Raw genomic sequence first — 17,846 nt, 5'->3', positions numbered from 1 at the left:
GTTTTGAGAAAATGGCTTTCAATGTTGTCCTTAGATTTTAAGTTATTGAAGGGCAGCAGGGCTGTAGTCATTGATGTCCTAACAAATGCAGGGTACTTCTGGAGTGTTGTGCCTTTAGTCTGAAGTGCTTTGCTTGCCTTTTGCTCTTCAAGACATCCTTCTCCGCTGGCCAGGTTGCAGACCAAATGTTGCACAATATCCCACAAAAAACAGCGGGTCCCAGAATTGTATTTGCATACTGCCTAGTTGACGGCTGTCTCTAGAGCAGCAAGAAAGCTTACCCCTTAGCATCACTCACATAATGTCTCTGTTGCATTCAATGGCACATATTTGTTTTTTGTAGCTAAATGACTAAATGAAGGCTTTCAGAAGCATTTTGAATTCTTTTACCTAGACAATGGCTGAGGAGCCAGCTGCACATAAGAACGGTACTGTTACACGGGCAGCAATGCAGCTGAAACATGCATGCCTTGCAAGCCAGCACTTATGTGGAGGTTTACCCTGCGTTCTCGCAGCCAATGTTTGCACCAGCTACCATATCTTGAGAACATTGTATTCTGCACGTTTTTCCTCCTTTGAACATTGCCAAGGCCTGAAGAGCTTACGGAATGCAGTGAAACGTTTGTTGAATATTGTAAGCATAGCTAAATGTGGCATTCTAAATGGTCCAAGGATTGCTTGCGTGACATGCTTGGAAGTAAACTTGGAAGCTAAGTCAGCACCACGGATGCTCGAAAGGCTTATCCGTGTGTCTGAGGATTCTGTGTGCGAAGTGCTTGATCACTATGTCGGTGTTGCCAATGCTTGGAATGCTTAGCCGTGGGTCTAAGACATCCAGTAAAGGAGGGGTCGGCCGCACTTCTGCGATGTCCACATCGCACCAATTTCGACACTCGTGGTGATCATGGTGGTCGAGACGTCAAGAGCTCTCAAGATGCTAAGAGCAGACGACGACCCTACAGAGCGAGCTCCGGACCAATAGCAAACCGCAATGGAGTCACGTGGCGGGTGCGGCCAATCGGAGACTTCGGAACGACCTTTAATCGTTTGCTTTTCGTGCGCTTGTTTCTGTATGGAACAGATTGCTGAAGTGGCAGATTTGAAGAAGGACAACTGCACTTTCTGACGAGACCAAGATGGCGGTGCTCGGTTGTGTCATTCCAGAGATATTGTACAGTAAAAGCATGTGAATTCACAACTCGTTAATTCAAAATTTTGGATAACTTGAAGTAGCCGCTGCAGTCCATCCAACAATGTATTGAAAGCAATATGTAACACACCCCGCTAATTCACACTAAAATCCGCACCACTACCAATAATTCGAACTCCGCTCATTTGTGGATGGAGAAAGTGCTGGTGTGCGGGAGCACATTGGCCACGCTGGTGTCGCCGCACGGGCAGCGCAGCCTTGCTCTTTCCATCTGCGACCCTTTGTTTAGGCCTGACTGAAGAGAGACTCGTTTGCGCCTGGCCAAGCATGGCCAACGCCTCTGTTGCAGATCTGTTCTCTCCCTCTCTCAAGACCTTCAAGATAAAAATGCCGACGCGGCGCTGCATGTTTCACATTACATCTTGAAGGCTATGCTCTTTGTCTACAACAGGGGTTCTCAAGCATGTTCGTTCCAGGGAACCCTGCTATGCTCCATGAAGCGCCAAGGAACCCCCCGCCCCCCAAATTAAAATGTTCTAATTAACCAAATGTCCAATTATCCAGGGTATCAAGAAAACAAGTGAATGCTTACTACGTCAACACGCTTTTACTTACTGAATCAATCAGCAAGCCTTGCTTCTATTTCGCACAAGAGCAATGCGGAAGTCGAAATTCTCATCTCACGACTGATTAGAGAGCTAGCAGCGGCAAAGGCCTCGCAATATCCTTCGCAGAGCGGCCGCGGCGCGGGTCTTCACCTGAGATGCTCTTCACTACCACACGCACATCCCGATTATTTTTTCGCTAGTGAGCTGGTCGCCAACAAATTGTCCGTGCATTGCGATGTAGCCGGTGCTCTTCATCTTCGACAGCTTTGCACTGAGTCAAAGCGAAATTACTGCTTGCCGCAACCGCTGCGGACGAAACCGTGGCCATTATCGACGCGATCATGGACGGCGACCTTGCTGTGCAGAAGGCAGGCGACCGACGCACGCACCAAGTCAAAACGAAACTACCATTTGCTGCAACAAGTGCGCATGAAACCACGGTCGCTATCGATGCTATCATGGATGGCGAAGGTACGTAGCCGACGCGCGCACCGAGTCAAAACGAAACTACTGTTTGCCACAACCGCTGTGGACGAAACTGTGGTGGCTATCGACACAACCATAGATGGCGACTACGCACTTGTGAAGGCACTCGGCTAACCGCCAACGTGGTGTTACGCGTGGCGATTAACGCAAGAATAAAGGCCTTGAGGGCACAATTAGACACGAAGCCTTTCGGCGTTGTTGCCAGTCACGTATCGCGTACATTTGCCGCTGAGGACCCTAGCGATGCGGACTGCGCCGCTTCGTTTTTGGACGCTAGCGCCGGTTTTGCTCTTTTGCGGCGCTCTTGCAGTACTCCGCGAATTTTTTTTTTTATTATTCCGCCAACGTATATGTCCGTCCGCACGCAATCAGCACCTCCCCTGTCTACAAACGTGAAAAATGCGCATGGTGCTAAGTTACGGCATCCGAGATTCAAGTGCGAAAGCTTAGGCTGCCCGTTTTCAGAGGTTGGGTGGCTACAAACTGGTTGCAGACTTATTGCACAGTTCGCGCGTTGCCGTTACGCACTCTGATGTGCTTTTTGACATTCGGGCATGGGTAATGGAGGTTGTGTGGATAGAGCGCACCTTTTGTTCGCCGTTTTAGCCACTTGGTGAGTGCGGGACCACGGAAAAGTTATCAGTGGCTCGCGGAACCCCGAGCAGGGGCCTGCGGAACCCCTGGGGCCTGTGGAACCCCTGGGGCCTGCGAAACCCCAGGGTTCCGCGGAACCCACTTTGAGAACCCATGGTCTACAAGGTGTTCTGTCGAGAAGTGGCACCAGGTGACATTTATTGGCACTCGTAATACCAAAATGCATAGCCTTTGAGATTTGTGGCTGTTACTCAAACGAAAGCATCGCTGAGATATGTGTTTGGACGCCACCTAGACAGCTGTTCAAAAGCAGCACGCATATTGGGATAGTTCTACGCATGCTTCGAAGAGAGCAGCCGACGGCGAGGGGACGGGATTTCGGCTGGTGCAGCACAAATGGCGTAGCGTGATCGGCCACAAGCGACGCTTGCCCGTGTGCCAGAAATGTCGGACTATAACCACCCAAACCTGCGCGCCGCTTTGACAGTTTATCTGCGACCGTCAGAGAAGTGGCGGGGTACCTTTCTTCTTCGCGCAATGCATTGTGGGTCGGCACAGTCGCCGCAAAAAACGCGCAGCTGAAGCAAGAGCCATCTCGACGTCGGGCACATCGGACTGCGTTGGCCACGTCCAGTTACGTTGGCTGCGCCAGTGCGCCGAACTATAGATGTTGTTCTTGCCAATGTGAGGTAGCACACGCGCTGCTCACGCTACGTCGGACTATATACAGTAAAACCCCGGTGATACGATCGCGGCTGGTACGAATTTCAGTGTGACACAAATTCGTAACATTCCCCGGCCAAAATACAGTGCTCTTAATATGAAAAACGTCGGCTGTTACGAACGCGTTGCCGCGCCGCAGCGAATAATACGAACGCGTGAGCAACAGCGGCAGCGGCGGCCAAGCCAGCGGAGCGACCAGCACAGACAAGCCAGCACAGCGGACTTGTCTGTGCCGGCTTGTCTGCACAGCGGGATCTCGGCAGGATCCGTAGCCGCCAAGCAACCGGCTACGTCACGCGGCTGTGCAGAGTGACAAAGTGCGGCAGAAATGGCGAGCGAATTGACCTTCGCGCTAGCACGCCTCTCGCTTCAATGCAAACGATAAGCAGCAAAAACACAGCACGCGCGGACTCCCCGTTGCAGATCGCTTCCAAGATAGGGCCGAGGCGTTCGTATCGAAGTGGATCGTTGCAGAATACGTCTTGCTTCGGGCCACTGAAACCCTTCCACTATGCTTTGCTGGCGAAAATCATCTCCTGTTTGCGCCAGTCCCGCACGCAGGTTTCGGTTTCTCCGAACTCCCGTGACGCGGCCCGATTTCTCTCCGTATCCACTCATATGATCACTTTCCTTTTAAATGCGGCACCACGATGAACTCTGCACTTCGTGCTGATAGAGCAAATGCAGAAAATAGGAAGACAGATGGTCGATTAATGCCTAATCACACATACTACAGCACATGGAGGAAGCTACAGCAGCTAGGCTCAAAGCGCGTACGAGGCAGCCATTTTGAAATGCCGATGGAGATATGGTAACGCAGATTTAGGGTCATACTCAATTCTAACGCGCACGCGTTTTTTGGACCAGCTTTATCGGAAAAAAAGTGCGCGTTAGATTCGAGTAAATACGGTACGTGACCGCCACATTCAAACGCAACGTAAGATGCAGGAAAATTACAGATTGGTGACATATCAAGGCGAACTTAATCATCATCATCATTAGCCTATTTTATGTCCACTGCGGGATGAAGGCCTCTCCCTGCGATCTCCAATTACCCCTGTCTTGCGCTGGCGTATTCGAACTTGCGCCTGAAAATTTCCTGACTTCATCATCCCATCTGGTTTTCTGCCGACCTCGCTTCTCTTGGTATCCATTCTGTAACCCTAATGGTCCACCGGTTATCCATCCTACGCATTACATGGCCTGCCCAGCTCCATTTCTTCCGCTTAATGTCAACTAGAATATCGGCTATCCCCGTTTGGAGTATGTTTATCTAGGTCAATTACTCACAGGGGACCCTGATCACGAGAAAGAAATTTACAGAAGAATAAAATTGGGTTGGAGTGCATACGGCAGGCATTATCAAATCCTAACTGGGAGCTTACCACTGTTGTTGAAAAGAAAAGTGTACAATCATTGCATTCTACCGGTGCTAACATATGGGGCAGAAACTTGGAGGTTACCAAGGAATCTCGAGAACAAGTTAAGGTCCGCACAAAGAGCGATGGAGCGAAAAATGTTAGGCCTACCGTTAAGAGACAGGAAGAGAGCGGTGTGGATCAGAGGCGAACTTAATACATGGAAGTAAATGCAGGATTTAGGTCCGGACCGTAAAAACGTGACGTAGCAGCCGGGAAAACACAGTAGCAAGGAACGTATGAACGGGGTTCCACTATTAGGAATTTTTTCTGCAAAAATTAATTCATTTTTTCTTCATTTTGTGTGTTTTGATGATACAAATTCTGGGTGATACGAATATTTCACGCGACCCCAGGAGATTCGTATCACTGAGGTTCTACTGTACACGCCCTGAACATGACGGCTTTAACCGAGCCATTTTTTCTCAGACATTCATAAGTTCGAATTTTGTATAATTCGAATTTTCGTAGCATCCCAATGGAATTCAAATTAGCAAGCTTTTACTGCAGCTTGAAAAATGCAGTTCTTTCGTGATTTCCACAAAATTTTTTACCACCGTGGCTGATATAGTATAGGCCACTTATAACGGAACCGTTTATAGTGCAGAACTGGCTACAACACGACCTTTTCCGGCTCCCGTTTACCCTCCCATACAACTCCATGCATACGCATACCGCTTACACTGCAGCCACGTGAGACGAAATACCGGTTATAATGCGGCTTCCGCAGGAAAATCTCGCCGACAAGGGCAGCAGCGAGCACGCTTCTCAACAAGGTGCGTGCTCCCGGCCGGCGTATGCATTATTCAATGCAATCAAACTCCTGTTAATTCGGACTTATTTAGCCGCACATTGGTTAATCCGGACTACTTTCGAAGCTCGGCGAGCGAGGAGCGCCGCAAATGTTCGACGCAAAAGAGCAAGAACGGCACTAGCGTCCAACCGAAACGAAGCTGCGGAGTCCGCATCACCACAGCTATCAGTTGAAATCGTATGTGAATGACAGCAACGCCGGAACGCTTCGAGCCTATTTGTGTCTTTAAAGCCTCTATTCTTGCGTTTACCGCCGTGTATAACACCGCGTTGGCCGCGGGCTTTCGTAACTGCATAGTCGTCATCCACAATTGCGTCGATAGCTGCCGCGGTTTTCTACGCAGCGGTTGTGGCGAACAGTAGTTTTGTTTTGACTCGATACGCGTATCGGCCACGTGCTTAAAAAACTGCGTAATCGCCATCGATGATCGCATAGATAGCGACCGCGGTTTCGACTGCAGTTGTTGCAGCGAATGGTAGTTAACCCTCAAGTCAATTTTTAGTCAATTTCTCCAAGAAAAAATGCGCACCAGAACTCAGCAAATGCAGCTGTGTAGACTAGGGAAGGGAGTCGGAAGCTTAACATTAGCATGAAGTATTCGTACTCACCCTGTGAATTTGCATGAGCTTCAGGCACCGAGGTAATGTAGTTCCGCCCACATGTTGTCAGGGGCGCTGGCTGTACATAATAAATGGGACCCTGGGCAGAGAAAAGCAGCATGTCATTAAATATCCTCATCAAAACTTTTAATGAAGCAATTTAATTTCAATTCAATTCAATTGTGGCATAGTTAATGTCCCGAAACGGCACAATGTACTACGAGAGATGCTGTAGTGAGGGCTCGATATTAGCTTTGTGAACACCTGGGATTCTTAAAAATGCATCCAGCAGTGTACCGAGCATTTCTGAATTTTGCCCCCCACTGAAATGCGGCCACCACGGCTGGGAACTGAACCCCAGGGCTTTGTGCTCAGCAGCGCAACATCAAAGCCAATGAGCTACAGAGGAGGACAGCTTAAAGGCAAGGACAAAGTAGGCCGTTTGTCAGTTTCCAGGAGTAGCCCATGCAAACTTTCAGTTCACGAGAATACGCAGTTTCTGTATTATTTGGGCTATTTCTTGCCACAGAACGCAAGCCAGACATCCTGTTTACAACGAAGTTCTTTTACATACAAGAACCTGAATCTGTGACTATCACTGCACTAAGCAACATTCCTGCAAAAGGTCAAGCTGTTTGTGGCTCACACCTTAGTCCTTTGAACCAATATCTTTCTTTTTTTTTTACCCCACTAAGTACATTTAGAAGTTCTAGCACAAAACAAAACCAAGGCATGCTCAACATACAGTTCAATCTTGTCGCAAGCTTCAATTCAAAGAAACCTCCAAAGCAGCAAATTTTCTTTAGCCTCTATTGTCTGTAGTAAGCATGCTAAATGCAAAAACACCAGGAACCATGTACAGTTATTGTCAGTTAAACCGTGCAATTGTTACGTCAGCAAAACGAAACAGCATCAGATTTTCCATGACCAATGTTCAATGACAAATGCGCAGGCTGCAGCCATCATGCGTGTAAGTGTGGTACTCCAAATTCAAATAAATCAAGTTATAAAGCCAATTGACATTTGTCTGCAATAAAAATTTCAACATTCCCACCATCTGAACAAATGTTTGCCTTGGCCTCTTTCTTTCTCATTAAAGGGACCCTGAACCACCCCTCGAGCTTGGTGAAATAACATAGTCCGCGGGTAGCATCTCAGCCAAGTTCTGCTGTCGTACGCGGTCCGTGCAGCTCGCAAGCGAAACGCGAAGTCACCTTTCTCTTAAACGCTCTCGTTTCAAAAAAACCTCATGATCCTCGCTCTGTTCTGCGTGTACTTTATTTCGTAATAAAGCACACTCCAATACACAGCTGCTATTGGTCGCTGCGGTCGGCTACGGTGCCACGGTCGCTGCGGTGCGGTGCGGTGTCGCTGCGGGGTGCCACGGTGACGTCTCAGACATCACCATGGCATGCAGGCGAAGGCTACGTCTCCGCCGTAGCCTTCGCAGTGCAAGGCTTTGGAGGAGAAAGGGGAGCACAACAGAGGCCGTGTTTGATTGCCGATAACTCCACTTCTGCTGAACAAATTGAAGCACTTTTTGCGGCAAAGTGATTCTGAAATAGCCTATTTTCACTTAAAATATCTTTCTCCACTTCGATAAAAAGTGGTTCAGGGCCCCTTTAACCTATTCGCTGCCAAAGCCAGCCAATCGCCGGGCTTAAAAATGGAGGCTGTATTGCCAGAGCCTGGGTGGTAAGTATGCAGCAAACTGTCACAAACAAAGCTCCCTGTCTTTACAAGTGAGCAGCACAGGAGATACCTGGACAGAGACTGTCGGTGCTGCATGCTGCTGCTGCTGTTGCAGCTGTTGCTGCTGCTGCTGCTGTTGCTGCTGCTGCTGTTGTTGCTGCTGCTGTTGTTGCTGCTGTTGCTGCGGGGTTGGTGGCGGATGCCCAGGCAGTGCTAGGAAGCCCGGCTGCAGGGGCGCCTGAAGCAGAAAGCCCCCCGGATGGTGTACTGCTCCCCCAGCACCCTCGGCGGACTCGCCCCCGACCAAGGTGAGCGAACTCAGCTGGCCTGTCACTGTCTCGCATCCTGGTGGCTCCTGCAAGCAGCCAAAGCCAATGCAGTGGTCCGTGAGGAAAGGCAGCGAGAGGGGCAAGCACGGCTTCGTTGCGCTATGATGAGCTACTTTAAAATTTCAATTGAATTCTGGGGTTTTAGGTGCTAAGACCACAATCTAATTATGAGGCACGTCGTATTGAGGGGCTTGGGATTATTTCTGACCACCTCAGGTTCTTTACCGTGAATGCAATGTACGGTACAAGAGTGTTTTTTACATTCCACCCCTATTGGAATGTGGCCAACCCCGCCAAGATCGACCCCACGACCTTCAGCTTTAGTGACTGGGCTACCACGTTGGGTGCCGAGCTACTTTGTCACAACCATGATGTGCTACCTGTTGGGTTGTGGGAATATTTCAAAAATTTAGAGTAATAATGAATTGAAAATACCCTATTAGATTCGGTCTTCGAATCAATGGTCAGTATTTGTAAATAATAATATTTTATAATAGTTTTTCAATAGTTTGAATAATCAAGTGTGTGAAATCAAACAAAGCTGGAGCAATAGTGCGATACATTTCATCCCGGTGACCATAGTCAGCATAAAATCGCCTTCAAGAAGCTACAAGTGGAGCGTGCTATACATTGCTCAGAGAGCCAGACTTTTCCTTCTAAACCACGATCACTCCCACTTTCTGAAGAATCCTGGGTATGCAAACGAATTGATTATTTTTTTCCGAATGCTCAATTCATACTTCTAATAAACCAACACTTCATTTATAATGACCAATGCTATAAGAGAAACTCGCTAACACTGTGAATACAAGGATACGAACATTGTATATTAATGGAAAAAAATAGCTGCTCTATATTCGAAACCTATTCAAAGAGTCACTCTTTGATTGGTATTCAATTCGGTCTCAAAAATTGCTATTCGCACACCCCCATTTAGCCTGAAGATTCCCCACAACTTTCTCCATCTAGGAAGCTTTAACAAAGCTAATTTCTTTAGTCTTCAGCTTCCGTTACACCATCTACACGTTACACCAGAACAAGCAAACACCCCCCATCTACCTGAGTGTCCAGAAGGCCAGGCTTGCGGGCTTCTATGCCGGTCGGCGGTTGTACGCAAGGCAGGTACACCAGCTGCTGCGGCGGCTGCTGTTGGTGTGGATGATGGTGGTGGTGGTGATGGTGGTGGTGGTGGGGATGGGAAGAGACTGGTCCCCGCGGCGGGGCCAGGGGGCTCAGCAACAGGCTGCCGCCGCCCAAGGGGGCAGGGCCCCCTCGAGGCCGCACCCCTTGGACCAGCCCACCTGCCATGTCTGGCGACATCAGCGGCACGCCAGCAACTGCAGCACAAAATATCCTTTTAGGCTAAACAGAATGCTCTAAACATGCTCAACTCCAGCACTAAGCAGGCTCAATGGAAACAACATAAGTGAGGTATGGTTACAGTGGAGATTAAGTAAATGCTTCATCATTTGGTCAGCAGGAATTCGCAAAATCTGATCATTTCAACTTGTGCATCAGACCGTGCCTATCTCATCACGTCTGTCTCCTTCCTTTGTCTAGGGTTATTTCACAATAAATCATAAGCAATGCAAACTTCAATATTATTACAACCACCCGGGCATAAATATCTATGACTCAGTGATCCAGACCATTTAAAGATTTCGTGTCACCATGTACAATGCCGACCTCTTTCTTTGATGGCATGTCCACATAGATCGCAAAGATAACAACACAGTAGCATGCTACTCAATATAGTTTGCATTCCTTTTGCATCAACTACTTCCCATAAATAGCTTGCCATAGTATTACATAACCCTTTCTGTTCCACGTTATTTTGAAATCCGACCAAAAATTGAACAATTTTTTAATGTGGAATTCCTTACGAAACAAAATCTTGAAATATCCATTTATTATATAAATTTCAACTGATTAATTGCAAAAGTGAATTTTAACAGAAGTACACTAGAAGATGAAATGCATCGCCAATGCGAAAATCAGAATTGCAGGAGAATAAAAAGCACTGTTGACAAGCTGAGCTCGTCATTGGCCCGTCATTAGCCACGAACTCAGCTTTTCCATGGCATGGAAAGTGTTAAGGAAAGGATGGCAGCACCAAACTGGCTTCCAACTCCAGGCCGTTTTTCGTGGCATGTTTTTTTTCGTTTTGTTTTTCTTTTCCAAAAAATACAATGAAGCAACCTTTTAACTGGACAAGTGGCACATGGTGCATTATTTAAAAAGAATTACACATGTAATCCTACGGCTATGTGGCCCTGTTGCATGTGTGCACAAGGCTTAGTCCTTCACGGAAATGCACACAGGAGCCCTTAAACAATACTCAGGCAGCAAAGTCAACCAAGTCCTTTCCAGTGAAAGAAAGGAAAAGGAAACCCTCGGCACAGTGCCAGTTCAAGAACAATGTGGTCACCTACCGGCCTGAGGGTTGAGCAGCAGACCCGTTGGAGCCAAGGGTGCCGCTTCCAGCACCGACGGTCCTGCCAATGGCCAGACAGGTGGCAAAGATAGGGCACCTGCTTCCCTAGGTGCAGCGCCCCATGGCAGCTGCAACAAGACCCTCTCTGTTAGAGCTGTAAGGCTATACCTATTAATAATCGGGGTTCTCCCCACAGTGGGCAGCCGGGCAAATGCTACCTATTGCACTAGTTGATTGCCCACCACCTATTTGAGGGTGGCCTCTGCAATTACCATGGTCGATCCGTTCAAAATTTTCTATTCTTTTTCTCTTTATTTTTTTTTCTGCAATCCTCCGCTGTTCCCTTATCACGTGGGAAAATATTCAAAAGAACTGTGAAATATAAGCTGAGAAAATTGCACTTTTATGTAGACTGTTCAAGAGGCCTCAGGAATAAAGAAGACTTTCTGAAAATAATCACTTACTAAGCATTGGTTCACACGAGTGCTCTTTTTGCGCAGCGACCAAAACGCACAAAACACTTCCCGACCAGAATGACCGCAAACTGGGTAAACGACTGCAATAAGACTAAAGGTGCAGTCAGTACTATTGGTCAGCGCACATTCTCCAATCTAGGGCACTGCTCACCTGTGCCACATAAAGCTGTGGCCGTGGTACCGGTGGAGCAGCGGCAGCGGCAGGGGGTGGATGAGGTGCTTGGGCAGGAACCACGGGGCTTGCTTCCTCACCGACCTGTGGCCCCGTGGGTGCTGCCGACTCCGGTGCAGCCGACGACAGCGAGGGCACCTCGGAGGGTGAGGTCGCCACAGGCGGTGGCGCCTGCACCACCGTCGGTAGCGAGCTCACGTTGAACGAGTCTGGGGGGGAAAGAGAGAAAACAGAAGAGCAAGTCAGACTATCACACAAACAATTACACGCAATTAGTTACTTGTAATCAGTTACATTCTTGGTAGTTTTGTAGGTACAATCGAATCCCCCGACAACAAATGCCGCTACAATGAAATTTCCGCCACAACGAAGATTTTCTGATTCCCCGTCAGCTGCCCATGGAAAATAATACAAAAAAAGTCCCTTCATAACGACGGCGTTTTATTCGGTATTTCCACTTCAACAAACTTTTCAAGAACGAAACTGGGACTGAATTGAAATTGGAACTGCCGAGTAGTCAAATTAGAAGGCCCTTCCAAAGCTGTGACGATCGCATGTCCGCTTGAACGAGCTTTTCGCGAACAAAATCCAATTCAAAGTACCCATTTGCGCCACCGCAATCTATAGCCATGCGTGGTCATCACGCGCCTGCGCGAGACTGTAGGAGATCACCACAATCGCTGCCATTTTCTGCGGTCTGTGTCCGGTCGATGGCTAGGCCAACGAAGAAGCGTAAAGTTCTCTCTCTCAAGAAGGCCCATATGATCGCAGAGGCAGAAAGTGGAAGGGAAAAATCTCGTACCAAAGGCGAAGCATCGATTACGATAGCAGATTAGTAGACAGCTATACGAATTAAGGGTAGTAGTTTTATCGGCCGTATAAACTTGTAAACATTTGCGTACTAACTAAATTATCAAGCACGGTGTCACGCGCGCACAGGTAAACATGAACACATCTCGCTCGATGACCGCGGAAACTCGGTGTCCACACGCTGGAGTGAGAAGGCAGGGCAATAGCAGCGAGCGAATTGACCTCCGTACCGTCTCTCGCTTCACCGCGAAATAACGTCGAAAGCACAGCGCACACGACGCTACTGGCACTAGTTGCACTCTGCCCACATCGCAGATCACTTTGAAGACCACTTTGAAGATGAGAACCGCGTGGGCGCTCACTTCATGCTCGTCGCAGATTGCTTTCAAGATAGCGCCCGAGCGGCAGCGCCGCAGTCGCTGTTGTCAACAAGATGCTAACGTCTCGTCGTCTGGGAAAAATGACAATCCGCTAGACAGACTCCGGCGACTGCTTTGGAAGTAATGGATTCTTTTCCCCTTATCAGTAAAGTTATAAGAACCCACGACAATGACATTGCGATGGTTCTTTTAACGGATTTGTGAGACTCGCGTAACGCCTTAGCTTGCCGTGAAGCGTAAGAAATCCAGGCTGACCGACTTCTGGAAATATAACTTCCGGTAAGTGCAAGCTTGCCAAGCTTGCCGACTTTGTCATAAATATACAGTGAAATTTTGATAATTCAAACCGCTTCATTGCGACTGTGCACGTGCCGCAAAATGAGTATTTCGCGATCAGCCAGGCACGCGCCTTGGGTTAGACGTTGGCCGCAATGTACGAAAAATGTTGTAACAGGGGCGCGAAATGCATTCTCTCGGGAAGTAGATACTTTATGGACTGCCTTCGGTATATCTCAACCCTTGCCCCCACCCCATTGCGAAGATTTCCCGGACGATGGTCTCGGTTTCGTTCGCGGCTGTGCCGTTTGGCATACTTGTATACATACCAATTTCGCATCAACGAAGTTCCGTCCCAACGAAATTTTTCGCATGTCCCGTGAATTTCGTTGTAGCGGACTCGACCGTAATCGGTAACTTTTTTTTTTGCATGGTAATGTTCACTACAATTCATTTACTTCTTTCAGTAACCAATTACATGTAACCAGTTCCTTTACCGAAGCAATATGCTGCAACAGGTGAAGGAACTTTGGGTACATGAATTTCAATTCAATTCTTTCTTTTTACATCATAGAAAAATACACAAAATACACAGGGACTACAGTTGCATGCCCAAAGTTGTGCCACGCAGCAGCATCGCGGATGCTTGTGTTCAAGCAGGCAAACCTGAGCATTCAGTATTTGCTTCCTCATCTTAGTGCTCCAGCAGATGTTGGCCAATGAATTGAACCGGCATTGCTATGGCTCAATGGCAATGGCAAGTTCAGAAGCTGATGCCAGGAAATCACCTACAGATTATTTTTTTAGCTTGTCATTGGCCCTATCAGGAACACTTTCTACAAGCCGCATCGACAAATGAAGTGCTGCAGTTCATCAAAGACCCAGAGGCGAGCAACAGGCATTGAGTAACCAAAATCTTTTGCGCAACATTTTGTTACCTTGCAACCTCGCCCAACGAACACATTGAATAAATTTCAGTGCCACTACGGCTCTCTTCAAAGAAAATGAGGAAAGATGACACAAAAATTTTTAAATGCAATTGTCAGTGAAGATAAACAATGTGTGAAGGTCTAAGAATGTAGAGAAAGAGCCAGACCAGTTCGTTCTATTTACTGTATATGTGCAATGTTAATCAAAGTTGAGAGCAAAGTAATGTAGAAGTACTCAATTACTTTTTAGTAGTTCTCAATTACCTTAATGAGGCAGTAATTAGTCCCTGTAAACAATTACACTTTTGAATGAAGTACTAATTGTAATTGGTCACTTTTTTTTTCTGTAGGATTTACAAGTCTGAAGGAAATGGAGGTATGAGAATGAATCAGTGCGCTATTAAGTTGCCCCACTCACTCAAGTGACCCATATATCTTTGTTGCTTTATTTATTCGTATATCTCAACATCTTCAACGTACAAATGCATTACCGAAGGGAGCAGTCAAGAAAAAGCAGTGTAGTATTCCACATAACAGTCGTGATTATGTTGAGGATGGAGAAGGGTGGCTGTTTCCATACATTCTAAATCAATCAACAACTTGCTGCGACAAAAATTAATGACCTGCAAGGTTCCGTCAAATCTTGGTTGCGAATGATTGTGTGGAATAATGATGACAGGCTCATTTATAGTACGACATTATCGGCGTGCGGGCCAGCGTCGTTTCCGGCCAGTCACACTACGCCGGCTGCGCTGCACCAGCCCGACATGCCATCCCCTCTACACTTCAATGCACACACCATCCGCCGCTATCTTCGGAGCCCGCGCAGAACAATCCCCAACCCGCGTGCCAATTTGAACGGCTGTCTGCGACCGTCGGCGAAGCTATCGAAGCGGCACGGGCACCTTTTTCTCTTCGCGCGCAATGTATTGTGGGTCGGCGCAGTCGGCGCAGTCGGCGCAACCAACGCGCAAATGGAGCAAGAGCCATCTCGATGTTGGGCACGTCGGAGCGCATCGGCCACGTCCGGTTACATTTGCTGTGCCAGTGCGTCGAACTATAGACGCTGTTCTCACCAACGTGACGTAGCGCGTGCGGGAGTGCACGTGCGGTTACGCTACGTCGAACTATATCCGCGCCTCAAGCCAAACCTAAGCAAAGCTGAGGCACCGATTCAGTAGAAGGACCACAATAGATAAGGCTTGTTGAGTGCTTGTCAATGCAGTGGGATGTTGTGAGTTCCACCCATCCATATCTATGCATCAAATTTTTCAAGGCTGTTTGTGCTTAGCGCTTTGATGTCGCAGGCTTATTCCCAAGAGCTTAACAGAACAAAAGAATTAAAGCCTGTCCACATGCATTAGAAATCCACTTTTAAACAAAAATACCTTTATCCTTGTTGTAAGAGTGTTGATATTGGAATGGGCAATATATGTTAAATAATTTGTTACACAGACACTCTCTGCAATAGCCACATCCCAAATGATTGTTGCTCTATACTTGGTTACCTTCACTTTTTCTAGTTTTAATTTTTCAGGCAAGTGTTTTACGTTATTTATGTTTATGTTTGGTTTACGTGCACACCTGATGGAAAAAAGCGAATGGAAGAAATTTCCACTGGAGTTTTTGGCAATGATTCCAACATTTTTCTCATAACTGCCAAAAACTGAGTGTAACTGACTTCTTAAATCTTTTGACTTCTTAATTCACAATCATAATGGTGTGAAGTGTGACCACAGATTATCTGAAGACCATTTTTGTGCCACCCAAGTCAGGTCATAGGCACTGGGCAGCAGGCTCCAAGAATGGAGCACGGAGGCCTAACCTCAGCATAATGCAATGCATGGACATTCGTGAAATTTCTAATTGTGTCTGTGGGACATGTTAAGACAAGTTATGCAATTATCATTACCAACACTCACATACCTGAAAGTAGTGTTCGTGTCTGTTCATCTCATGTAGGATACTTCCTGCAAAGCATTATGATTCCTACAGGAATCACTGGACCAGAAAGGGTAAAGACTCGGTGCTTCAGCAAAGGAATGAACAAGCCCCTAGTACAACAGGCATCGTAGACCACTGACCAGCCTTGACGGCCCTGAGGGCAGCATTGCGTGCTTCCGTGAGGCTGGAGTCCCGATGCAGCAGGGACACCCCTCCAAAGCTGCTTGCCTTAGTCACTGCTGGGCCACCCGCACCCCCACCGCCCTTGGTCAGTACCGAGTAGAACTTGCCTCCCGCCAGCGGCTCACCCTGCACCAAAGACCCCCAACATCAGGTCTTTAATCAAGTTGTCGCCAAAGGAGCTTCGCATGCATTTTGCACACAGGTGACTGTGTGTAACTACCATACTGTACGACTGCATATATAATTTGGCTTTGTTTTACTATGTGCCTGTCAGTGCTATATACAGCTCTGAATAACTCAGTCATGCACATATTTACGCAATCTTTTTAGTGGTTTTTCGCATGTCCTTTTTCAGTAAAAATCGAAATGTATGCTTTCTTTATAGGCGAACGAAAAGTGCTAAAAATACAATTTGTAGTTACTTCTTACATAATGCTAAAAATGATGTCATAACTTGTGTATTTCTTGTATTTACTTTATTTCCCGTATTTTACTTTATTCAAAGCGTTTTCATCCTGCCTTGTAAGGATTCTAGGTCTCATCAAGCTGTTCACAATAGCTTTTAGCTGACAGTACCCAGAAAATTTGTATTCTAAATAAAGTCCAGTTTGGGATATTTGCATTTGTATAGAAGAACCATTTATTTTTTTTAATTGGAACGAGACAACCCCGAGGATGGGCAACTGCGCAGTAAACACTATCACTGAGAAGCAGTGCTGCATACAACTGAGTTGCCTACTAAAATTACTACAGGGAAATTTGGCACAGCAACCGTTCAGCTGCCATGGGAACGATGGGTAGCACACGGATTTGTCTAACCGTTATGCTTGACTTTTCAAGCAGCCATATTTTTCTGAACTCAAGCACAGCGAGTTCCAGCACACGCATAATCATTGCGAATTCTTGAATTTACGACGGAATATTTTACAGGAAATTACCAATTTGCAATGTCGCAAAGTTGTTTAAAAGGGACCTGTCGGACGCTTTATTTCGTAATAAAGCGGAATCCCATACGCTGCTGCTGCTATTGGTAGTTGCGGTCTGCCGCGGGCTGCCGCCACGAGTCCACTGGCTAAGCGCACGGCACTGTTGCTGAGGACAACCACAACGTTTTTCTTACGCTTAGCGAGTCGTAGGCACCTAAATCAGAAATCTTGGCGTGTACGTTAACATCCAAAATGAAACTTGAACTGCGCACCACGGTGACATTCAGATGCCGGAGCGTTGTGGCCACACCCCACTCCGCCGTAGCTTTCGCAGTGCAAGGCATTGAACAAGAAACGGGAGCACAGTGGAGGCAGTGTGATTGCCAATAACTCCGCTTCTGCCGAGTGCATTAAAGTACTTTTTGCAGCAATGTATTTCTGAAATTGCCTATTTCCACTTCAAATGCCTTTCTCTACTTCGACAAAAAGTGGTTCAGGGCCCCTTTAAAGCCAAGAAAAACAGAAGGCTAGAAATTCATGCACTATTTATGTAAATTCATGCGCCTCATTTTAATGCTGGCTGAACAGCCGTACTTGCAGTTCATGTAGACCACTAGCACCAAATTTCACTTTAGTAATTTTTTTTTTAATTCAATGTTGCATACATCTAAGACAAAGAAAGAAAACCATGATGGAACAGCACAAAAGAAAAAAAGACAGTAGAGAGAGTGCACAAACAACAAAATAAAAAAACACGAGACCAGTCCCCTTTTATTCACTCGCTCTGTCTCAGTCAACGTAGAGCCTGATCTCAGCTCACCTAGGTAAGGCACACCACCCTTCACAAATACAAGTGGGGAAAATGAATGCACTAACTTTTTCACCAGTAAGATGTGGCACCCG

The 17,846-nt window shown here is 47.0% G+C and overlaps 1 protein-coding gene across 8 annotated transcripts in view; it reads right to left on the bottom strand.

The window, feature by feature from the left end:
* Nucleotides 1–17,846, bottom strand: part of LOC119455896 (cAMP-regulated phosphoprotein 21) — a 90,257-nt gene that overhangs the window by 30,472 nt on the left and 41,939 nt on the right. For all 8 annotated transcript variants that reach the window (XM_037717419.2, XM_037717422.2, XM_037717425.2 and 5 more), the window contains 6 exons: nt 15,975–16,143; nt 11,475–11,704; nt 10,846–10,975; nt 9,473–9,750; nt 8,155–8,439; nt 6,402–6,492 (listed from right to left, as the gene is read on the bottom strand). In XM_037717419.2, coding sequence (XP_037573347.1) covers nt 6,402–6,492; nt 8,155–8,439; nt 9,473–9,750; nt 10,846–10,975; nt 11,475–11,704; nt 15,975–16,143 — 1,183 coding nt within the window. The remainder of the gene's footprint in view (nt 1–6,401; nt 6,493–8,154; nt 8,440–9,472; nt 9,751–10,845; nt 10,976–11,474; nt 11,705–15,974; nt 16,144–17,846) is intronic.

This window comes from Dermacentor silvarum, chromosome 6, assembly GCF_013339745.2.
Source record: "Dermacentor silvarum isolate Dsil-2018 chromosome 6, BIME_Dsil_1.4, whole genome shotgun sequence".
Taxonomy (NCBI): domain Eukaryota; kingdom Metazoa; phylum Arthropoda; class Arachnida; order Ixodida; family Ixodidae; genus Dermacentor; species Dermacentor silvarum.
This window is presented reverse-complemented; position numbering and strand designations above follow the sequence as displayed.